Here is a 25,391-nt window from a genome sequence, read left to right as displayed (position 1 = left end):
TCTCAGGAATTTATATCTCCCCTCAAGGGCAGTGAACTGAAAAATATTATTTCCAAATGCTTTAGATGCACTGGCCTTTTTCTGCAAGATGAGCTGACAAGCCAGTGACTCTTCCTATGTGTATCTCTGATACAAGACTGGAGACTCGTTATTTTACAGCTACTAGTACTTCATCATAGTTTATACAAAAGGTAAGAATAGATCAGTTGCTCCATAAGGCTCTAGTGTACATTTCACACAGTGAACATAGGAAGCTGCTATATACTGATTCAGACCATAGGTCCACGTAGCTCAGTATTGTCTACACAGACTGGCTTCTCCAAGGCTGCAGGCAGGAATCTCTCTCAGCCTTATGTTGAAGATACCAGGGAGGAAACTTGGAACCTTCTGCTCTTCCCCTAAGGTGAATTATCTTACAGTGACAACACATCGTCTCCTATTCATAAGCAATCAAGGTGGACTCTGCTTAGCTGGGACAAGTCATGCTTGCTACCACAAGAGCTCTCCTCTGAAAGCATTCTATGCTTTCAAGAACAGTAGTTATCCCTAACATGATTTCTGAATGAAATGCCAATCTTTTATATTTTTTCCATAATCAGTAGTGATCTGACATTTTTCTATCAATACTTTGATACATACATATGATTTAACTATCAAGAGAGTTGCACAAACCAATATGCAGTACTTGGAAAATGTTCTACATTGAAGTTGTACATGTTTTCTAAATTTGTCTGAAATTCCATCCCTCAGCAAGCAATGGAAAGTGACTGGACCTGATTAAATTCAGCTAATCAATGTTCTTGGTGTATACAAACTATCAATTCATCATGTAGACACTTAAAATAAAGCTTTATCATAATGAAAGAAAATGAAAGAGTTATTAATTGATAAATCATGCCTGGTCATGGGCATGGATATATTTATTGTTATTTATCTAAATGTTTATAAACCCCCATTTAGCCATCAAAGCAGCACAGAGATACAGTAAATTGTTAAAAAATGATTTCAATATATTTAATTTTTAGATTTCTTTTGGCAAAAGACAAAACAATAATTAAAAATTCAAATACTATATAATCAAAAAAGGCTGAGCACTAGCAAAGCAAAACCAGCGGGAGGAGCAGTTTATCAAAACCTTCTGTGAAATCGTATTTTCTTTTGCAAAAGTCTAATGCAAAATACTTGGTAATAGAAACAAAGAGCAATATGACCAGGGAAATTACATTGGCCACTAGGAGGCATCTAGTGTTTTTTCTCAGAACAAGTTTTGTTGTTCTAGCTTTGCAATGCTATGTTATCAAGGCTGAAGTCTCACTCCCTCCTGCACATTGACAATATGCCTAATGTTTAATTTAGTGGTATTTAAAAGCAGTATTTTGGGCTACTTTTCAATTTAAAACATGTGAAAGTGGGATAGAACAAAATTAGATGAAAAACAGTACTAACACAATTGTTTATATAAGGTCTTTATCAAAAAATAGGCACCAAGCGAACTAATTTCACAAGCAGGGCACAACTGAAAAGTCCTTCCTTCCAATTGCTGCCTGCCTCATCTTCAAAAGCAGGAGTACCCGGAGGAGGGAGTCCAAAGATTGTCTCAATGGATGGGCAGAAACACATAAGAGGAGACATTCCTTCAGGTACCTACAGCCCAAGCTGTGTAAGGCTTTAAGAAGTTAAGCACCAGCAGAAAGTATTCCGGACAACTATTGTTTCCTCTAAGGCGTGCACACGCTCAAAGGTTTTTTTGATATCTACTCAGTTAATTTTAGATTCCGCTCAGGTTGAATCAGGAAAGCCCCATCCTGAATGCCTGTATGCGCACCCTGCCTTGATACTGGCGCCCAGAACAAAATCCATTCCACACACTGATGAAAAGGAGAGGCAGAACACTGCCGGCAACTGGTCCCAGTTATCACCAGTTCAGCACTTCGACTGTCAGAAGTGGCTGATAAAAGAGAGAAACAGTGCTAAGTGCCATCAGTATATCGATAACATCCAGGTCTATTTTTCTCACACTTCATACACACTGTGAAGATATCCTGCTGGTGCTTTAAAAAAAACCAACAACACTTGGCTACTGGCATTTTACAGATATCACCTAATCCCAAATTATTTGGCGACTTCTCCCAGCTATTTCATATAGATGTTGAAGAGCATGGGGAATGCTGGAATCCTGCAGCACCCTGTACCATAAGGGCTGTCAGTAGTCTCCCATCTGCACCTTCGGGAGACAGTTCTCCAGATGGAAGAACCCAAGTTCAATCTCTGCCATTTTATGTTCAAGCTGGGCTGGGAAAACACTCTTCCAAAACTCTGGGAAAGCCTGTGACATTTTGCATTTTTTTATATTGGTTGTTAAGTTTATTTATTGTGTGTGTGCTGTGGAACTTGTGTTTACAGCAATGTCTAAGTATGTGTAGGAGGTTGAATGACAGCAGCAGAAGTGAGACCCCTGCAGGAGGGACAAGGAAACCCTGATTGGAATGTGCAGAGGAGCCAGTTGGATGACAGACACACATTGAACTCCACACATTACTGACGTTTAACCTATTAAGAATACCCCTTGTTTTTAATAGGTTAAACATCACCAATGTGTGGTGTTCAGAGCCCTTTCCCCTCCAAACCTACATCCAGCCCACCACCTTCCATCTTCACTGTCTGACATCCAACTGATTTTTAACTGGCCCCTCTGTCTGCCCCTCCTCCATGTGTGTGTTTGTGTGTGTACACACACATACACACACACACACAATATAAAATTTTAATTTCCCCTTGAGGATAAGCTAATGCTAGTTAGAAACTCTGCTTTAAACAGCCACTTGTCTTGCAAACAAGGAAGAACTGAACTATAGAGGTCAAGTAGGTCAACTATCTGGTTAATGTCTTATTCAGGCCACACCATTATAAAATCAGGAACCTGTCAACATGTACTGTATTTTTATAAGCTAGGTACCAGACCTTATTTGCTTTTCTGGTGCCCTGCCCATGTAGGCGTATTTTGCAGTTAGGTTGTCAACCCGAGATCTAATTTTCAGCCTGAAGCATCAACCAGGATGGAAGAAACAAGATGTTCATAAATGCAACTACCACAGGGATTAAAATTTGCTGTAAATAGCAGATTAAGCAGGCCAGTCTTCAAGGCAGTCTTCAAGCCTTTATCACTCTAACTCCTATACTGTTCAAGAAGGAGCTGATTGTGAGAAATGAACAGAAATACTGAATTTACTTTGGAAGAATTGTTAACCAATTCATCATATTCTCTTTCCTTTTTCATTATGTGTATAAATGTATAACCAATTATGTATAACCAATTCTAAACAGTTTTCTTTCAGATAAAACTTGCAAGTTCTGTTTCCTCTCTCCCTCTATAAACACATTTGATTAAAAAGTCAGTTTAGCTAACTACCCAAATCTGTTAACTTTCCCCAAACTCTCTATTTTTACTTCAGACAATTTTGAATTTGTAAATGAGTACAGAAAGCCTACATTGGTATTTTAGCAAAGGCTGATTGTATATCAGTAATGGGTGGGGAAGAGAGACAGAGAGAGTTGAGTGCCCATGCAGGCATAACAGCTGAATGAGGTACCTTTACCCTGCAATTTTGAGTTAGAGAACACACGGTACAATTGAAGGCTGCCACTATGCATAAATAGTGAGGGGGCAACTGGCTGCGTGCATGGAGAAATTAAGTCCAAAGATTATCCCCACCCGGCTTCCCACCAAGTTGGATTTGGAAACAATGTGGAATAAATTTAGTAGTGCACTGGTGACAGGCAGTAAGAAACACTAATGCACATCCCCTCCTTTTGGATTTTTGAGCACATTATTTTGTTCTTAGAAGAAAATGTATTTAATCTCTATGGTTATGAAATCAGTAATGATGGGAAAGGCCATCCTATCCTAAAGGGAAAGAGGGCTAGCAGCTATAACACAGGCTTTCAGTAGTGTTGCACAAATTGCTAGTTGTTTCCAGATGTGTCATCTTGCTTAAATATCAAGGAGTAGCTCTCTTTTACTAGTATAGCTTCCGTACTACATCTACCAAGTAAGAGCCCACACAACTAAAGTTGTGAAAAGGTTTAATAATGAATTTCACTGTTAGTGAATGGATAAACTACTGTGCAATATGAACGTGTTTGGGACAAATCCTTCAAGTATCAAGGAACCAGCAGAAACCATACCAAAGCTGAAGACAGGCTTTCAGTTGCATTAAATAAATTCATATGTGGTTCATGGATTAATGCAATTCATACTTTGATTTTTAATTACACAAAACCTTTAAATCAAGTATATAGCTATTAACTGAAAACCCACTCAGGCTGGGTGTGTAGTTCTGTCTATTCTTCAGTAGCTTAATATGGATTCAAGACTAAAAGCTGTGCATGCAGTCATATATGATGCCAGCAGAGGTGCACCTAGGTAATTTTCAAGCCTGGACCTAAAGGCATTTGGAGCCCCCCCCCCCCTTTGCTGGAACCCTCCCACTGCAAGTTAATCACCACCACAACCCTCCAACACAGACAGTATTTTTAACATGTGGGTTCTTGAGGGCACAAATAGCAACTGAACTCACAAAAATGTAAGAATATAAAAACATGCAAATATGCAAAAACATGCAAACATAGTCATGCAAATATGCATTAGCAGAAACATTTCAACATGCAACTTAATATATTCCCATCCCACATATTTCTTTCCCCACTCCCTCCTGTTTCTAAAGCACCCGGCACTGGTCATAATCACACTCGACCACCCGGTGGAGTGCAGGTCAGTGGCAACCACACCACCCAAGGCAGACTAAAGAGGATTTTAGGGTCGCCAGGAGGCCCTGGACTTTGGCCCCAAAGTCTAGGGGTAAGAGCACCACTGGATGCCAGCATGATTACTGCTGTTCTAGTTAATCATCCTCCTGCTTCAGAAGGAGACCAACCACAAAGTAGCCTGTTGCTACTTTGGTTGGACACAGTAATTCCTTTTAAACCTTATGTCAAAGAGGGAATTTGGAGAGCAGCCGTGTTAGTGTATTAATATAGCTGCTGCCCATTTCAGCTCCTCTACTTTCTGGTTTAGCAGTACCCATACAATTTCAAAGTTCTGGTCTAACCCCATGGTCAGTGCAGAACTGCAATAAATTTCCATTAATATTCCTAGAATACAACTGCAAAAGATACTGCAACGATCAATGATGCATTGGGATCTATCATACTCACACAAATGTATTCCATTATATGCTATTGTTGGTAACAGCCAACTACAATTCTGCAGTTTACAGAATTTAGTGAGTTGTATTCTCAAATGCAGAGTATCAATTGTTACAGGAATCTGCAGTGATTTTTATTATGATTTATTCAGAAACAGAAATAAATAAACAGAAGATGAAGAATTACCATAATCAAAAAGATAATTTGTTGATATCACTTACAGAACAGGACAGAAGACACACACAGAGCGTTGCATCAGAATAAGTGGTTTTTGCTATAACTTTATTTCAATACATACACACATCAAACTACAGCAATTTGGAGTTCTCCTACACAGATCAGGTTTGTTCTTCAAAAAAATATGAAACAAAGATGGCATACAAACTGCATTCATTGCCAAATCCTACAAAGGTGTGTCATGTGTGTCTTGTATTATTGCTTCAATTGCCGAGTTGTACACTAACACTGAGGGGTCTGAGTCCCTAATAATGAATACAATGTAAAATATCCAAGTTAACGATGACAACTTTTATTCCCTTGCCTTCTAAAATAGTTCATTTAAGAAAGATAAAAAGATTCCTTTATACAAGATACAATGTAAAGGTTATCTGAATAATGGTAAAAACGGCTCAGATACAACAAGGATTTTTTAAAACTTTAAAATTTAGCTGCTTTGTCAACGAATTGTAAATAAGGTGTCAATATGATGGAGTGCAACTTAAGAAAAATGATCTAAATATCGTTAAAAATCAACACACATTTCTTTGGAAGTCAAACATATTTTAGAAAGCCTATTAAATTAATGAATTTGCCATCTGAAAACATGTGAAACCAATATATCATTCAATTCCTTACAATAAGGTATTTTATTATTGATATGAATTTGTTTACTTAACTGCTTTCTGCCCCAAATTAAGAAATTAGATCGAATGAGAAGCATTATCACCCTGTCATATATGAGGCCTTTAACCACAATAACGGGAATGTAAAGCCCACACTTTTCCCTGATGCAACTGGATACCATTAACTTTTCTTCTAAATAGCCAGACTTCGTTAGTCCTATGTTTCTTTTAATGAAACATAGTCAAACTCACAAATTAGCAGAACTTATCATTATTCCTACGCACTAGCTCACCTTCCACTCCCTTGTGCAGCAGCATCACAAGCGCTCCAGCAATCAGTACCATTAATAGGTCACCCAACTACCACTACTACTGGCACAACAGAGTAGTGTAAACACTGTCCTCCCGGAACACATATTTTTTGTTCCCAAAGTACAAGACGTACCCCTTTGCATCAATGCACTAGCAGGTGGAGCACACACAGCCCAACGAGAATCTGACATTTACCAAAGACGACATTTTGGGATCTTATCACGTCTATAATAGTAGTGTCCTTCAGACTAGTGTTTTAGTCATTCAGAAGGGTCTAGAAGTTAAGTGCTTAGAGCAAAGTCTGTCCCAAGTCAGTTCTTACCTAAAATATATGGATCTGCTATGTCAGTTCCTATTACTGCAATTTCCCAGCAGTTTTATAAACAAGCAGACATTGTCAAGGCTCCAAAGCCTAAGAGCTATGCTCTGAAGGCACATCGTGCTATCCTTCATTCTATCCATTTATTCTTTTCATATGAGCTGACAAGTTATTTAATATGTAGAAATTCTTCTGACTGCAGTAGTATTCCACAATTATGCATTTTGCCTGTTTGTACTATGAGTGTGTATGGACAGTGTGCTACATGAGTACACTTCATATTAATCAAATGTTCAGCTTAGTACTTTTTAAAGTGTTTAAAGCCAATTTAGTCTACAAAACATGTGGTAGAATGCTAGACTTTACCACTTCAATTGTATGATGGGGAGTATTTAAATACAAAAATAATTATCTGCAAACCTCTAAAAAAAGTTCAGTACTGTATATGTAGCAAACTAGCATATCCAGGGAGAAATTTAGAACTGTATACCCACTGATGGGTTAGTTTATCACATAGGGGCTTGCACATAGGAAAATGGAATGCTCTATATGTACTCAAGTTAAGAATACTACCACTACAATCTACCTTATTCTACATAGCATGAATAAGAACTGGCTCCAAGAACACAAAAACAAGAGGACAATATTTATTGTACAATAAATATTAACGCCAATGCCTTTCATATCTCAGGTTTAATTTTTTAATGTTTTTATTACTCTTTTCAGAATCAGTAATCAAAGTCCTAATTAGCCATCTGTCTGATACAATGTGGGAAATAATTCAGTTTTCTATGAAATTTGTTCAAATTCAATGAAGTTATCAAACACAGGCAGCAAGAAGGAGCCATTCTGAAATATAGGACACTATATCCAACACTTTGCGGGGAAAATCAACTCATCAAGTAAGAAGGAATAAAGTCACAGTGTTCTGCTATACCTTCATCTGTAGCACCCTTAAGGAAAGTGGTCAGGCACCAAGGTATTTTATAATAGAAACGTTGATGTACAATCAGCTGTAAAGTTTATTGGAAAGGCACAAATAAAAAAAGTATTATATCCTACAGAAAACCTAAACACATCTCAATACACAAGAACTATATACATGCTTATGATGTAGTTCAGTATCTTTAAAAAAACAGCTTAGCAATAAGCATCTAAGTATGCTAAAGACCTGATATGCAGTTGTGTACTACCTAAGCTAATCCATGAAGATATCAGTTCTAGCCAACTTAAGAAAATCAAAAGATATTTACAGCATAGGTTCTTAATGTTATCTTTTAGTAGTCCTTTCCTTCTCCTCCCCCCGCCCAGCTTCTTTCAACCAAAAGAGAAGGCATTGAAGACATTGTACTAGATCAGAATTAAGCATATACACTAGTATAGTTTCTTGTAATGCTTTTGGCAGTTTAGGAATCTACAGATGATATCTTAAATTTAAGCGAGCTGCTAGTACAGCTTTAAAACTTTAGCCTGAAGTTCAAATTCATTACAAACAACTTTCTAGTGATTCACCTGGTTATAAAAAAGGACAGATATATTCTAAGCCTAAATTAAACAGACAATTCATTTTATAGCCTGCCGGAGGTTCTCTTTCCTATTGAAACAGTGTAAGAACACCAAAGGAATTACTTTAGATATTTTACTACTATCAGAAAGTATTGAAAGAAGCCAGGAAAGCTGTGAAAACTTCCTTCTCTTCTTGGTTTGTACAGAATAGTAAACATAGCATTAAAAATACCAGAAACACATTACATTCAATGGCGAACATCCAGACTAACAATGCACTGATGGAAGAGTGCATAAGGGGGAAGGACTATTTTTGAATTTCTTCCTCTGCAGATGCCCTAAACTGGGAAGGTTCCCCAACCTTCAGGGACATATTGACTGACATTCGGACTAGCATTGTGTGAGTGCACCAATGCAAGTTCTAGATTAATGCCGCACTGTTGTACAAGTGAGAGAATGGGCATTTTTTTTAATGTTCTCACCTTCCCTCTGAAGCTCACTGTGCACCATACTACAAAAATATGCCCCTGAGGATTGTGTGACAAATTTGCACTGCTGCACATGCCCAGTCCTAGTCCAGATGTTAGCCATTTTCAGCAAACACAGGTGGCTGCAGAGGTTGGTGAAAAAGGAATCTCCCACCTTGCATGATGGAAAATGCTGTTCAGACTGTACATCTGTAAATGCTGTTCAGGCACATCAGACTGTACATCAGCCAATTGTTTTTTTAAAAAATGAATCAAATCCTAATTCAGACCCCATGTACTAATTTAAGTGTTAACTGAAATACTTTAAATGCAAATAAAAGGCATCCAAACATAGCAATTCCATAAGGCAAACATAGGTTACAGAATGCCAAATGCTAGTTCAGAAATCTGCCATCAGAATGCTTTTGGTCAGAGGGGCAATTTAATATAGTTGCCATCTTTATTTTGTACAACTAAGTACAGCCACTCTTAGGAAAGAAGACAGGATTATCCCATTGTGCTCATGGGACAAGTGAAACAACAGAAACTTAATGGATTGCCTGCATGGCCATAATGAATGGCCCTATAATGGGATGACTGCTAGACATGGTTAAACAATTAAACAAAAGCTTGAAATTAATTATGAGATGATTTTTTTTAGTGCAACTGACAACTCAAAGACAGTTCAAAGTTGCTGAGGGGGGAAAAAGAATCTGTATGACAATTCAAGTCCATCTTTCAGCATTTTACACGGAAGATTACAGTCACTGTAACAGAGGTCAGATATATTTCATTCACTCCAAAGATTTAGAGAAAAAATGTAACACAAGTTGTACAGTTCAGTATCTCCAAATATTTACAAATTCAGAACTCTAAGCATTTACTTCACAATCCATTTGAAATTTAAATATTGCCAACGTCTTATGTTTAGTCATAGATGTCAAAGCTTTCTCCAAAGGTTTTCGTGCACATGGTCAAAATCAATAAAGCTGGTGAACCAAGCACACTTGTCGATCCTCAAGATCAATTGTGTGTACATTTAAAAGTGGAGAGCAGGAACAAGTTAATTGTAAATGCTTCACTGAACTGAAGAAAGTATCAATTAATGTCATACTATACTATGGAACCATCTTTGCTTTGTGCAGGAATCATCACAGGAATAGCTCCCATTCTACTTAGATTAGGTGCAGCTACCTTTGGTGGTTGAAAGTTTGGGTTTTGAGTAGGAGTGCGTTCAAAGTCTTCACTTGGTACTTTGTTGTATTGAGTTTTGGCATACCCATCCATATTAGAAGGAGACATTGAGCCAAGAGAAGAACGATTACTTCCTATATAGCTCCGGGCCGTTGAAGCTCGACTCTTTGGAGGAGGAACATCCTCTCTGAAAAAGGTAAGCAAGAATTAAGACTACTAAAGAAGTATTTTACTTGCCCCTGCCTCTCTCTGCCTCTGCCTCCCCCTTTCTCATACACACCCACCCAATGCCACAATTTATTCCAGTAGACTATAACAAAGGTCTGCAGCTTTTCATATGTGTCATGTGTATTATTCTGGTTGTGCTAGCTCAACTAGTAACAGAAGAGGAGAACCTACTTTGAACAAGAAAGCAATTTGTCTTCTTTCCATTTTAAAAAGTTTTAACACATTTTATTCATTATACAGTAGTTCAATTTCTATGCCACCTTGCATAAAACACAATTAAAAGTGTACAGTGCAGAACTGTAGTGGGGTAGGGAGTTCCATAGCCTTCCAAACAAGAACAGGCCCCAAAATGGTTTTTAAACCAAAAGGCCCACAAAACGGTTGTGGGTAGGCAGCATGCCAACATATTTTCATGGAGCATTCATGCAGTTGTGTAGTAAAGTGGTATAGTGCTCAACGTTTTAAAAAGTGTAAAAGAATTAAACAGGTATGTTAGTCATTAATGTCACAATAACAGGTACCTATTGATCCATATGTGTCACAACAAGAACCATGGCATAACCCTATATTCTACACGGCACTCACTATCACAACTAGCTGGTGGAGTGATGTGTGTCTCATCATTCAGACAGAAATACTGCTTTTTCTGCTTATTGCAATGGAAAATACAGAGCACCACTCTGAGGGGAAATAATTGGATTCCCTCGAAAAGGACAAAAAAGCCCACACATATTTACAGTGCAAGACACAAAAACAATAAGCATTTCTATAATTGCTTTACACATTGCTTGTGTAACACATGAAGAGGGCACTTCATATTTGGAGGCAATACATCTAAGTACCATAGGTTTGAACAGACAACCGAAATGTGGTTCAAGTGCATTTATGGATCTCCTTCAGTGACAACCTGCAAGATGTAATTGTAAAAGTATGCCCATGCTTAATGGCCTTTTTATTTAGGAAGTATCTGGCATGATTTAAACTGGCTTGCACTATTTCCTAAAGGGTATTGATTAGCTTTAATACATCCTGAAATATGTATTTTGTTCAAAATACTGAATATATTTTAAGCTACTTTTCAATTATTATAACTTTCAATTTGGGGGATAGGAAACAAGAGAAAATGAGTAGATATCTCAAGGCTGCTGGTATTTCATTCAGGTGATTAAACTACATACTTTTTTCTTAAAATGTTTAGAAGGGACATTTAAAGTTGAGATGATGTCCATTGCTACACAAATGACACACCTGATATCATGGTGTACTTCTTTTTCATATTTCTTCTCTCTTTGTTTCTTGCAGCAACAGAAGATGAAAAATGCCAGTAACAAGAGTCCCAGTAGAGTCCCTATGATAGCGCCAGCAATTGTACCAGCTCTATTTGTAGCTAAAACATATAAACCATAAAATCATATCAGGGGGCAGCAATACTTATTTCACATTAATGATAAATCCTTAGCAGATTTCTGAATATTTCTATTATTTCAGTACTGCTTACTGGCTAATACTTACGTGGTGTGACATTCAGCAGAAGAAAACAATCATCATGTCCAACTTTGTTTGAAGCTGTGCATCTATATGTTCCAGAGTAAGCTTGAGAAGCGTTTTTCAGCAAAAGGTCACCAGTATCTCCATCTACAAAAATTTGTTTTGGTTAGAATACTGTGAAGAGGTGCATGAGAGATCGATAAACTGTGATTTCTAAAAAATAGTGTCATTGCAAGCATGTTTATGAATAACAATTAACAATGGTGAAATGGGAGAAGAGAATAAAATAGGAATATTATCGGCTTTACAATGTATGTGAAAGCAGAGAAACAACCATCAGGCATACATCTCTACCAAAAAGCAATTCTAGTTGCTACAAGGAAAAGTTTGGGGTTGCTAGTATACTCCCGAGATCAAGATAGCACAGAGGGTAGGTGGTATCATAAATCTATCAGGGACATATCCAGTACTGCTGTTTTGCAAAAGTTTTCTTGACAGAGCGTAATCTGGTTTGTTTTTGTTTGTTTGTTTGGTTAAGAGCTGCTTCTACCTCCCATACATTTATTTATGCATTTAATCTGAGTATTGTTTCATCTAATGTGATTTCTCCCCCGTCACAACATTGTTCAGATAAAACTACAAGTTTATACCATTGTGTTATATGCTTTTTATGGCTCCAGGGTTTTATTTAAATGAAGAAAATAAAATAAGAATATTTCAAACTTCAAATTCCTCAAGTCCTGAGAAGCAGCTTGCTTTTACAGAAAACACAAAACAGAAAATAAGCTTTGATATTAATTTTTATATTCTTAAAGGCTATTTTACTATTTCTGCAGACAACTATTCTCAAGGATGCAGTTAAGTGTTATAGTATTGCATTAAACACCACGATCCAAAGGAGAAATTTATATGTGCATGAAAACTGCCTATGTGGCTTGAGATCTCTTTGCATGGTTTGAAAATCCCATAGGCAAACCACGCAAGATGCTTTTAAAATTGAATAGCAGCTTGTTTCAGTAACTGAATACTAGAGCAGTGAAAACTACAGAGAAAGAGGGTGTGTGTGTATCCACATCTCTTGCATGTGTACAAACAGTTCCTTGTACAACTGCCAAAGACAAGCTATTGCCTAACAACAAAATGAGAATAGAGACTAGCTTCTATATTACTGAAAAGTACAGAGGAGAGAACCACGCCTTTGATGTGTTTATTTTGGTATAAAGCTTCAACCTCTTCATTAAAGTGTGATCTTCAGAAAGGGTCATTGCTATGAAACATTATCCCTTAGCTATATTTGGATGTTAAGGAAAATAAATCCTTACAATAAGAATGCAAGAATTACTTTGCTGGTTCTGACCAAAGATTCATCTGGTAGTCTAGCAGTGGCCAACCAGATGCTCACAAGCACGTTATGTTGGAAATTATTACACCCCAGGTCGCTTGTTCTCAACATCTACAACCCGAACCAAGATAACCTAATGGAAAGTTCTCTATATAAGCAGGACTTCCATGCACTCGTTTCTGAAATCAGACCTCTAAACTACTACTCACATTGCCTCCGAATACAGGAAATGTTAGAAATGGCATCTGATACAGTGCATTAGAGGTTATGCATACTGTACATGATCTAACCCATCTCAGTCATGAGAACCACCTATTTTTGGAGGAATTAAGGATTATCATCTTCAAGATGCCCTCAAAGATCTCTCATGGAATTTGATAGTGGGTTATAAAAGTAACAAGAATTCATTTGCAGCTGAATCAGGATGTGTGTTTTGATGGTACTCTGGGTTTGAAAGATTGCAATATTATGTCAAGAAGAATTTACTTCTTTCATGTCAGATGATCCAACAGTTCAAGATTTTGTTGCCTCAGTTCAAGATTTTGTTGCCTTCTCCCACAGCATATGGATTATTATTTCAAAGAGTAGGAAGAGGTAAGGTGAGTGAGTGATGTGAACATACATACATCTTTTGACTCAAAAAATCACTTCATTCTGTAGACCAACAAGAAAACCTGAATCATTATGAAATGTTCTTAGGTTTGCATAAGCAATGTGTTGGGCTTACAGGTGAAACTCGGAAAATTAGAATATCATGCAAAAGTCCATTAATTTCAGTAATGCAAATTAAAAGGTGAAACTGATATATGAGACAGACGCATTACATGCAAAGCGAGATAAGTCAAGCCTTAATTTGTTATAATTGTGATGATCATGGCGTACAGCTCATGAAAAACCCAAATCCACAATCTCAGAAAATTAGAATATTACATGGAACCAAGAAGACAAGGACTGAAGAATAGAACAATATCGGACCTCTGAAAAGTATAAGCATGCATATGTATTCGGTACTTGGTTTGGGCCCCTTTTGCAGCAATTACTGCCTCAATGCGGCGTGGCATGGATGCTATCAGCCTGTGGCACTGATGAGGTATTATGGAAGACCAGGATGCTTCATTAGCGGCCTTCAGCAATTCTGCATTGTTTGGTCTCATGTCTCTCATCCTTCTCTTGGCAATGCCCCATAGATTCTCTATGGGGTCGGGTCAGGCGAGTTTGCTGGTCAATCAAGCACAGTACACTGTATACTTTTCAGAGGTCCAATATTGTTCTATTCTTCAATCCTTGTCTTCTTGGTTCCATGTAATATTCTAATTTTCTGAGATTGTGGATTTGGGGTTTTCATGAGCTGTACGCCATGATCATCACAATTATAACAAATTAAGGCTTGACTTATCTCGCTTTGCATGTAATGTGTCTGTTTCATATATCAGTTTCACCTTTTAATTTGCATTACTGAAATTAATGGACTTTTGCACGATATTCTAATTTTCCGAGTTTCACCTGTAGAAGGCAAGTCCCAGATGAAGCTTACTGATTGAAATAGTTTTATTCTTCACATGCTGCTATGCTCTGTCTGAACGACAGTCATGGTGGCTTTAGATATTTTGTTCCCTTTATTAGAAAGAACGATTAGAGCAACAGTTAGTACTCGTTAGTCTCTCATCATCATGACAATGGGAAGAAAGGAGTAGATAGAGATATGGGAGAATCAGCAGGACTGAGGCTGGGAAAATGAAAGGAAAATATTTGAAAGAATAATATGAACAATAAATTTGGAAGTCAATGATGGGAGCAGCCTTACAGGAGAAAGGACTGAACAATACCCTAGCAAGGAAATATTAGAAGTATGTAGTGACCTCCCAAGGTAAGCAGGCAAATATATTAGCAATGATCCAGATTCATTGCCTGGCAGTCTCTGTTTAGATTGATTAAGGAATTGCCACAGTCTTAGGTATCAGAGATGCACTGTCGTTTTAAAACCTGAAGATAATAGTATATGCTGTGTTTTATTTCATTTACTATGTGTAATGACAGAAAACGTTAATACATTGTGTTTCATTTTCTGCTATTTTATTGAACAACATAAACTACACAGAACACCTTCCAGTTCTGGGAGCTGCATGTTTTCTTGTGTTCAGCCAGCCATGGAGGGACTAGGAGAAGGAGCCAGCCAGAATCAATCATTTAGAAGAACGGCTTGAACCTTCCAATCCTGGTCTGCTCCCCGCCCCCTCTTTTTCTTTAAGTCTGAGACACAGACTGTATAAACTGGTGTGTTTCCCACTCTTTTGTAGGAGAAGAACAAAGGCAAACAACTGTATCACTGAATACAGGAGTGATCTTGTGTATGTGGCTGTTATATTTTAATTTTATCTTACTACTATTCTTTCCCAAAGTTAGTATTACCCATTCCTTTGCTTTCACTTTAATTCTATATACTTTAAAGTTATTTTGAAAGCATATGCGTGCACATGACACCCCATTCAATCCAATCCATTTCATCTTCTTCCCTTGCAATGCTAATTGGTTTCACACTTTGATTTTAAAAGCCTTTTCTTTTAAGTATCTCAGTTTATTACTTTCCCCTAATTACTGAATAGGTTTTTTTAAAAATTGTTACTTCACACATTTGCATTTTAAACCTAAACGTACAATAAACCCGATTGTATTCATTCATTCCTACCAATTTCCTCCCAAATCTCCCTGTATTTCAAGTCTAGTGCTTATTTTTTATTCTCTGTGATTATTTTCTCTTTTTTGGTTCAGTTAAGTGCTGAATAAACTGACCAGCACTCAATTTTAGTGCCATTCTGTTGACTGTGTTTTTCCGGCACAAGAAGTTAAAGAAGCTGTCTTACTGTGCACAAAAAACCAATATATTAACAATACCTCCAGTCATATCCTTCATTTTAAAAGAAATATATCGTGCCAAAAAGGTAGCAGAAGACACGGGATAGGCACAAAAACACCGTGGCAGTAAGTGGAGGGGGCATCCCCCACCCCCATCATGAAGTATCCTTTTAGGTAATAGGCCAAAATGGAAGCTTGTGAGCACTCCCTCCTCCCTGAATCTGGCCAGTAATTGCCAATAGGTGTTTCAAGTCAAAACATCGTGGTGATGATTGTGTCCGATTTGATCAGCATAGGAGGAAGTATTTCTACTATGGTAACCAAGGAGAGTTTGGGGTGTGTGGTTAAGTCTGATAAGCAGGCTAGCATATTTGCAACCTGCACTGCTGGCTTCTCCTGCTGCTCGGCACCTCGCTCAGAGTCTTGTGGACTTGATGCCTCTACTGCTGCTCTCACCCATAGGTTAAGAAGGACACCAGACTCCTCCACGACAATTTTGGTGGTTGTGCTGCTCTGTCCCTTACTTAACTTAGTACCTACAACAATTCAACACCTACAAGTTCCATCAGAATTGGATGGAATACCATCCAATATAATGCTCATTGATTCCCCCACTAGTTTTAATGGAAACAAAAACAGACTGAACAACATGACCCAAAGCCTTTTTTCATGCGCATTCCTGATATCAATAGCCCAACCACGACCTAACACGCATCTTACGTGTTCCTCAGTCCCTCTCACTGACTGACATACCCCCAAGTAGTGAACAAGCAAGCATTCCAGACAATCTTCCACCATTTTTTACTGACAATAATCCTTTGGACACCATAGGTCTATCAAAGGATAAATTCTGCAAAGCAGTTTTACTATGCTTGTTGTAAATAAGAAAAAAGTTTTTTCAAAGTTTCAAGGCTGTGCTTCTGCCTTCATATTTAAAGTTAAAATGATGTATGTGAGAAAGAAAATAAAGTGGGAGCATACTCAGCAATGATGTGGTTGGAAGTTCTTCTGTACCAGTGGTTTTCTTCCACTCATAATTTATGATGGGAGAACCTTCTTGAGATATACATTTCAGAGTAACATCACTTCCAATTTCCTGGGATCCATGGACGGAGCACTTAGTCTTTGAGGGCTTTGCTAAAACACATAGATTATTCCGATGAATTAAGATTCTCAACTATGCACTCATTAACTTGTATATATACAATTTCTTAAATCAATACATCACAGTTTATGCAACAGGGTTTTTTTAAATAATCGAAATCCTGTTTCATGTTTTACAACTTTTTAGTTGACTCAAAGAGACGTATTACTCCACTTCATATGGTGGATTTTTTTTTCTTTTAATGGTTCAACAAAGCTACCTACCATTTTATCTCGTAGAGCAAGGGCGTAACGAGGCTGGAGTGGACCCAGAGACAAAATTTTAAAATGGGCCCCTCGCTGATACACAGACACTCACTTCACATGTGACTTGCTTCTGGGGGGCCCCTTGAGGCGTGGGGGCCCCGAGGCAGCCGCCTCCCCTTGCCTAATGGTAGTTACACGCCTGTCTTAGAGTGCCATCTAATTTCAGCTTTACAAGTTAATAACATTATTTCAAAAGGGATGAAGCTACCTCTAACTCACAGCATAAGACAAACCTCAGAGGCAGTTATTGGTATCAGAAGTATTACATATTTTTGACTATCCACTTATCACTGAGAAGAATGCAGAAGGAAGACCACCAAGCTTTCCGTCTTAGTAACCACACGATACCTCCTCTAATAATCTCACTTCACAGCAACTTCTTACAATAAAGGGCAGAATTTGCCAGATAAAGGAGGCACAGAAGTAGTAAGAGGGGGTACTTTATCTCCAAAATGATTAATTACCCTAGGGTCAGGAGGTCACACTTATGTCATAGGCGTGTAGGTCTGTAGGCCCTAGACCCTGTGCTTCATCTGTGTGGTTGGCTGGACACATACAGGATGCTTTTAATTGGATAATGGGAGCACATGAGAGCAGAGTAGACTGCTTATATAGAAGAAGGGGCAGTCTTGGAGGGAGCAGCACAGAACTTTGTGGTATTTAATTCCATGGCGGTTAGATTTTGAGTCTAACGTTCCAGAAGAGTCTATGGAGCTGAGTCCTTCAGTCACAGTGCAAGATTGGGAAATGGCAGAAATATGGGATGAGATGTCAAATGCGGCCGTCATACCAGAGAGTCAAAAAGAGCAGGTAACGGTTCTCTTCCTTATAGGGAGGATGGAATGCGTGATAAATTAGGAAATGGTACAAAATTAAGGCTTTTGTTTCTGTTTTCCAGCAGGTTGACATACCGCTTGTAGAAGCTGAAAGATCTACAGAACTGTGGAAGGCAGTTTCACAGCAGCAGACACCTGAATCACACGTTAACTTAAAAAAATTGTTAGGGCTATATATTGATGATGAATCAGATGAAATGACACCTCTGCAACAGCAAGCTGCCATGAATTCTCTGGTCCATGCTACCATTTTTTGGTGTTCTGAACCACTGTTACAAGGAGATGCTGTTTTATCTTTGTGAGGGCTGCACAAACGTCGGCCCAGCCCAGGCCTCTCATGAATGTCTGTTCTGGGAGGATGTATTTTATGAGGACAAATTGATAATGATCTTAGATGATTTATCTTACAAAGAAGTCATAAACCTCCAGACTGGATTACTGCAATGCGCTCTATGTGGGGCTGCCCTTGTACGTAGTCCGGAAGCTACAGTTGGTTCAGAATGCAGCAGCCAGGCTGGTCTCGGGGTCATCTAGGAGAGACCATATTACTCCTGTATTGAAGGAGTTACACTGGCTGCCAATATGTTTCCGGGCAAAATACAAGGTATTAGTTATAACCTATAAAGTCCTAAACAGCTTGGGCCCTGGGTATTTAAGAGAATGTCTTCTTCATTATGAACCCCACCGCCCACTGAGATCATCAGGAGAGGTCCGTCTGCATTCGCCACCGGCTCGTGTGGTAGCTACTCGGGGATGGGCCTTCTCCGTTGCTGCACCGAGGCTTTGGAATGTGCTCCCTAGTGAAATAAGAGCCTTCCCATCTCTGACAGCTTTTAAAAGGTCTTTAAAGACACATCTGTTCACCCAGGCTTTTAATTGATACAGTTATGATTGTTTTTAATGTTTTAGAGCATTGTTAAAAAAAAATTTAAGTTGTGTTTTAAATTTCTTGTTTTTGTTTTTAACTAATGTTTTAGTGTTGTTTTTATCTGTTGTAAACCGCCCAGAGACATAAGTTTTGGGTGGTATAAAAATATGTAAATTTAAAAAATGTAAATAAACAAACAAAGATGGTGGTTGTTTTAGCTTACGCTTTAAATGGTCTGATACTAAATAGGAAACTACTGATTTGGTGTTGCTGTTATTAAGCAGTGTTGCTGTTATTAAGCAGTCTAACACCTACTAAGTATTTACATCAAATTCTGATAAAGGATTGTGATCCACAGATGTTACTGCATGTGGAAAAAGTAATTTCAAATAGACCATATAAAAATTTTCTAATGAATCAATGAAAATGGCTTTTCTGGAGAAAAAACTTAGGTGTCTTTATAATTTGGCAAGGTTAGCATTAGAATTAACAGTCATACTTTATGTTTAACATTTTATTTTTAACCTGGTAAAAACAACCATTTAAAAGTGTGTATATACTTGTAGAACGTCCACGCTGATCTTCCAAGACCATGCTAGTAATTCTAAAAAAACCTTACTACGGTAGTATTTCTAAGATAAGCCCTTACATTGTCCTGTATTATTTTGATAAGCTTCGCTGACAAAAAGAGCCATGTCTCTCTTGCTCTTTAATGGTACATGTTTTGTAACAAGACAAGTAAAAACTAGCAGGGTAAAAATTCTTCCTGTTTTAATCTTATTTGCATATTCTTGAGTCATCACACTGATGAAAAATCTCTGTACATCATTTATAGTTTTCAAATCCATTTTTTCTAGCACCACAGAAATATTTTCTGTGTCACAGCTTTCTGCATTCTCTCAGTTTTCAGACTAACAATGCCATGTTCCATGTATTCTATAATAATGTTGTAAATATGAGATTGTTAGATGTTCCATGGAGCCAGATTTCTGTGTTCATATCCTAACATGCCAGCAGGCAGAGCAGTCTGATATAAATTGTGCTTTCTTGCAGGCTATGAGGATGCTGAGAGGAGAGCTGATCTTGTGGTAGCAAGCATGACTTGTCCCCATAGCGAAGCAGGGTCTGCCCTGGTTGCATCTGAATTCTACACAGGCCCCACCGCCACCAATGGTTGATGGTGATGACTTCATTTTGTCATCACACCTGATGATCAAATTTTTAATCCTGAACTATTAATTGTTAAAGCGGAAACGCATGCTGCCTCCCTGCCACCCCCTACCACACACACACACACACACACACTCTGTGAGCATGAAGCCTAGGAAGGCTGGTGAAAAATCACGATCTTCTGTTGATGATGATGATAACAGTTACATTTTAATCATACATAGACAGTGATATTATGTATTGCTGTGTAACACTGTGTTACAGCTGTGTAACACTGTTCTGATTTGTTTTAAATTGTAGTGTGGATGGTGATAGCCCCCACCCCATCTCCAAAATGATCCAAGAAGTCAAATCCCAAGCAAGGTATTAATAGTTAATTGTGTGAGTGTGTTTGTGGTCATTCTACCTGCCGCCTGTCCTGGGAGCTGCTTGTGAGGGGAGTGGCTTTTGGGGCTTGCAGGCTTAAAAGGAAGGAGGCTCGCCAAAGATGTAGCCATTGCTGTGGCCATCAGGCCACCTGTAGTGCTTTCCCCATTGTCATGGACGGACCACTACCTGATTAAGGTTGGTCTCACAGCCACAATCCACTCCTGCAGGGGTGGTGGACCTATTAGGATGGTCTATCCAAAAAGGCTGATGGACCCAGTAGGACTTCAAAAGGCCTTGGAGGATTCTGATGTTGGTGTGGCTAGTGATTCTGTTGATGCCCTGGTGGGAATCTGGAACAGGGAACTCATTAGGGCAGTAGACAGGATTGTTCCTAAGCGTCCCTTCCGACCTGCTGCAAAAATGGTCCCTTGGTATACTGAGGAATTGAGGGGGCTGAAGCAGTTGGGTAGGCGACTAGAGTGCAAGTGGAGGAGAACTCTGTTTAAATCTTACAGGATGAAGCATGTGACCCATTTGAGAACTTATGCGGTGATGGTGCGCGCAGCAAAAAAGGGATTCTGGTCTGCATGCATTGCGGCTGCAGGTTCAGACTCGGCGAAGCTATCCTGGGTTGTGAGGACTTTAGTTTCTGCTTCTTCTACTTCCAGTCAGTCCCCAGAGTTGCTCTGCTGTGATGCCTTTCATGGGTTCTTTGCGAAAAGATCTCCTGTGTTTGGGTCGATTTGGACTCCACTATTTCTGCAAGGTCTATGGAGGAGGTGTCCAGAGATCCCTCTTGCAGTATTAGATTGGATCAGTTTCAATCTGTGACTCCTGAGGATGTTGACAAGCTGCTTGGGGCAGTGCGGCCTACCACCTGTTCTCTAGATACTTGCCTGACGTGGCTGCTTCAATCTAGCAGGGAATTGTTGGAGGTGGCCTAGTTAATATCATAAATGCATCGCTGAGGGAGAGTAGGGTGCCTCCTTGTCTGAAGGAGGCCATGGTTAGACCACTCTTAAAGAAGCCTTCCCTGGATCTATTAGCAATGGATAGTTACAGGCCAATCTCCAATCTCCCTTGGTTGGGCAAGGTGATTGAGAGGGTGGTGTCCGACCAGTTCCAGGTAGTCTTGGAAGAAACTGATTACCTAGACCCATTTCAAACTGGCTTTAGAACGGGCTATGGAGTTGAGACAGCCTTGGCTGGCCTGATGGACGACCTTTACCGGGGAATCAACAGAGGGAGTGAGACTCCTGCTGGTTCTTCTGGATCTCTCAGCGGTATTCGATACCATCGACCATGGTATCCTTCTGGATCACCTGGGGGAGTTGGGGATAGGGAGCACTTGCAGTGGTTCCGCTCTTATCTCTCAGGTAGATTCCAGATGGTGGAGCTTGGTGACAGTTGCTCCTCAAAAAGGGAGCTGTTATATGGAGTTCCTCAGGGCTCCATTCTGTCACCAATGCTTTTTAATATCTACATGCAATCGCTGGGTGATGTCATCAGGAGATTTGGTGCTGGGTATTATCAGTATGTGAATGACACCCAAATCTACTTCTCCTTTCCAGCTTCAGGAAATGGCACTCATTCTCTAAATGCCTGCCTACAGGCAGTAATGGGCTGGATGAGGGAGAACAAATTGAAGCTGAATCCAAGCAAGATGAAGGTGCTCATTGTGGGGGCTCAGAATCTGAGGGGTAAGTTAGATCTTCCTGTACTGGATAGGGTTACACTCCCCCAGAAGGAGCAGGTGTGCAGCTTGGGAGTACTCCTGGACCCAGGCCTCACCCTGGTATCTCAGGTGGACACCATGGCCAGGAGTGCTTTCTATCAGCTTCAGCTGATTCGACAGCTGCACCCATTCCTTGAAGAGGAGGACCTCAAAACAGTGGCACATCAGCTGGTAACCTCCCTTCTTGACTACTGCAGTGCGCTCTACGTGGGGCTGCCTTTGTACGTAGTCTGGAAACTTCAGTTAGTTCAGAATGCAGCAGCCAGATTGGTCTCTGGGGCAACCCGGAGAGACCATATGATGCCTGTTTTGAAACAGTTACACTGGCTGTCAATATGTTTCCGGGCAAAATACAAAGTGCTGGTTATTACCTTTAAAGCCCTGAATGGCTTGGGTCCAAGTTATCTTAGAGAGCGCCTTCTTCTACATGATCCCCACCACATGTTAAAGTCATCTGAGGAGGTCTGTCTCCAGTTACCACCAGTTCGTTTAGTGGTGACTCAGAGGCAGGCCTTCTCTGTAGATGCTCCTGGGCTGTGGAATGCACTCCTGGCAGAAAATCCACAATCTGAATTCTTTATTGACCTTCAGGAGAGCCCTTAGAACTTTCCAGGGTTTTTAATTAGTTTTAATTTTTTTTAATGGTATAACCTGGTTTCCAGGAGTTTTTAATTGTTCTGTTTAGTTGTTTATGACGTTTTGTTAATTGATGTTTTATATTGTTTATATTTCTGTTTTAACCATTATTAGTTTTAATGGTAAACCGCCCTGAGCCACTAAAAACTCTGCCCTTTTGCTACTGATATAGGTAAATTTCAATCATAGACAGGCAATGATATTATGTATTGCTGTGAGTTGTATAACACTGTTTTGATTTGTTTTAAATTGTCGTGAGGATTGATGATAGTCCCCAACCACCTCCAAAATGATCCAAGAAGTCAGATTGCATGCAAGGTATTATAGTTATTTATCTGGGGGAGTGGGGGGCGATTTGGACCATCTGTATATTCATTGTCTGTTTTTACTTCTAGGTTAATCCTCACTGATGAAATCTCTCCAGAGGCATGATGAACATGAAGATGAACATGAAGCAGCAGAAGCAGCAGAAGCCTTCCCACAACCAAAGAGGATGAAACCCTCAAAGCTCAAGGCATCTGAATAGGGTTTCAGCATTGCAAGTCTGTGCAACTATGCAGAGCAGATCCATACGGTCAAAAGGTTTAAGGAAGACAAATGGTGGTGATTCATGCTTAGAAGAGTTTATAATGTTTATTGATACCCCCTTTCAAGTGGCAACTTATTGCCCATAATAGCAGAGGATTTGATTCATTTTTAATTATCAGCCAATTGATCAAGGAAAAGATTGCCGATTCTCTGATTACTCAAGGGGGGAAGCTGTTGTCTATTGAGGTAAAATACTTAGATACAAAATTCATAGATTCTCTTTGCCATCAGCCAATGGCTGTGGCAAAATTGTCTAAATCCCTAGGATTTAGATAGTCTAGTCCAAAATATGAAGAGAACTAGTCCAAAACATTTGACATACAAGGATTTGGCACATTACTGTCAAAAGGATGTTAAAATCCTGATGAATGCCTGCACAAAGTACCAGCATGAGTTTGTAGAAATTACCCAGAGGGAAGAAATGGTGTATCACAGGTAAAGGGGGTCTGTCCGTACATTAGTGGCTGTGGACCCACCACAATACTGACCCTTGCTACTGTTTCTATGAAAATATAGCACTTCATGTTCATGCCAGAAGGGGTCATTGCCATCCCACCCCCACATTATCATCAGGAAGGTTCTCATCTTCTGCAATACAGTGGTTGCCATACATAGAGCACAAAGAAAAAATTCAGATTCAACATGCTTTGAAGGGGAAAGGTGGAGAATTCAAGGTTCAGATTGTACCACTCTATGAGGGCGAGGAGTTAGAAGTAAAAACCTACCACCTTGATGGGTATTTGCCCTTTGGGTTCACAATAGATATGCATCATGTCACAAGGTCCTGTAAAAGTGACCCTACATTCCAGATGTACAAAGCTCATTTTCCTGACCTGAACCCAACACTAAAGATAAGTTACACTCTACACTCTTCTCCCAGCCCTGCCAAATGATAAAGACACATAGGTTTTTTCTCCAGAGAAACCATTTTCATTTATTCATCAGAAAATTTTATATGGTCTATTTGAAATTACTTTTTCCACGTGCAACATCTGTGGATCACAATCATTTATCAGAATTTGATGTAAATACTTGGTAGGCACTACAGACTACTTAAAATTTGAAAACAGCAGCAGCACCAAATCAATAGTTTCCCTGTTTAATATGAGACCACTTAAAGCATAATCTAAAACAACTACCATATTTATGACTTCTTTGAAAGATAAATAATCTAAGATCATTATCAATTTGTCCTCATAAAATACATCCTCCCAGAACAGACATTCATGAGAGGACTGGGCTGGGCCGACATTTGTGCAGCCCTCACAAAGATAAAACAGCATCTCCTTGTAACAGTGGTTCAGAACACCAAAAAATGGTAGCATGGACCAGAGAATTCATGGCAGCTTGCTGTTGCAGAGGTGTCATTTCATCTGATTCATCATCAATATATAGCCCTAACAATTTTTTTAAGTTAACGTGTGATTCAGGTGTCTGCTGCTGTGAAACTGCCTTCTACAGTTCTGTAGATCTTTCAGCTTCTACAAGCGGTATGTCAACCTGCTGGAAAACAGAAACAAAAGCTTTAATTTTGTACCATTTCCTAATTTATCACGCATTCCATCCTCCCTATAAGGAAGAGAACCGTTACCTGCTCTTTTTGACTCTCTGGTATGACGGCCGCATTTGACATCTCATCCCATATTTCTGCCATTTCCCAATCTTGCACTGTGACTGAAGGACTCAGCTCCATAGACTCTTCTGGAACGTTAGACTCAAAATCTAACCGCCATGGAATTAAATACCACAAAGTTCTGTGCTGCTCCCTCCAAGACTGCCCCTCCTTCTATATAAGCAGTCTACTCTGCTCTCACGTGCTCCCATTATCCAATTAAAAAGCATCCTGTATGTGTCCAGCCAACCACACAGATGAAGCACAGGGTCTAGGGCCTACAGACCTACACGCCTATGACATAAGTGTGACCTCCTGACCCTAGGGTAATTAATCATTTTGGAGATAAAGTACTCCCCCTCTTACTACTCACAGATATGCCAAATTTTGTTGCTTTTAGGGATGTGCAAA

The 25,391-nt window shown here is 39.3% G+C and overlaps 1 protein-coding gene across 8 annotated transcripts in view; it reads right to left on the bottom strand.

Moving 5' to 3' along the window:
• Nucleotides 1-25,391, bottom strand: part of CXADR (CXADR Ig-like cell adhesion molecule) — a 65,273-nt gene that overhangs the window by 4,034 nt on the left and 35,848 nt on the right. For 5 of the 8 annotated variants that reach the window (XM_053309162.1, XM_053309158.1, XM_053309164.1 and 2 more), the window contains 5 exons: nt 16,738-16,893; nt 11,586-11,708; nt 11,322-11,460; nt 9,846-10,032; nt 5,471-7,691 (listed from right to left, as the gene is read on the bottom strand). In XM_053309162.1, the coding sequence (XP_053165137.1) occupies nt 7,569-7,691; nt 9,846-10,032; nt 11,322-11,460; nt 11,586-11,708; nt 16,738-16,893 (728 nt within the window). In that variant the 3' untranslated portion in view covers nt 5,471-7,568. Of the gene's footprint in view, nt 1-5,470; nt 10,033-11,321; nt 11,461-11,585; nt 11,709-16,737; nt 16,894-25,391 lie in introns of those variants that run through there. The other 3 variants (XM_053309160.1, XM_053309163.1, XM_053309161.1) reach the window with 3 other exon arrangements.

Source organism: Hemicordylus capensis, chromosome 3, assembly GCF_027244095.1.
Source record: "Hemicordylus capensis ecotype Gifberg chromosome 3, rHemCap1.1.pri, whole genome shotgun sequence".
Taxonomy (NCBI): domain Eukaryota; kingdom Metazoa; phylum Chordata; class Lepidosauria; order Squamata; family Cordylidae; genus Hemicordylus; species Hemicordylus capensis.
Note: the sequence above shows the minus strand (reverse complement) of the source record. Positions and strands in the feature narration are given on the sequence as shown.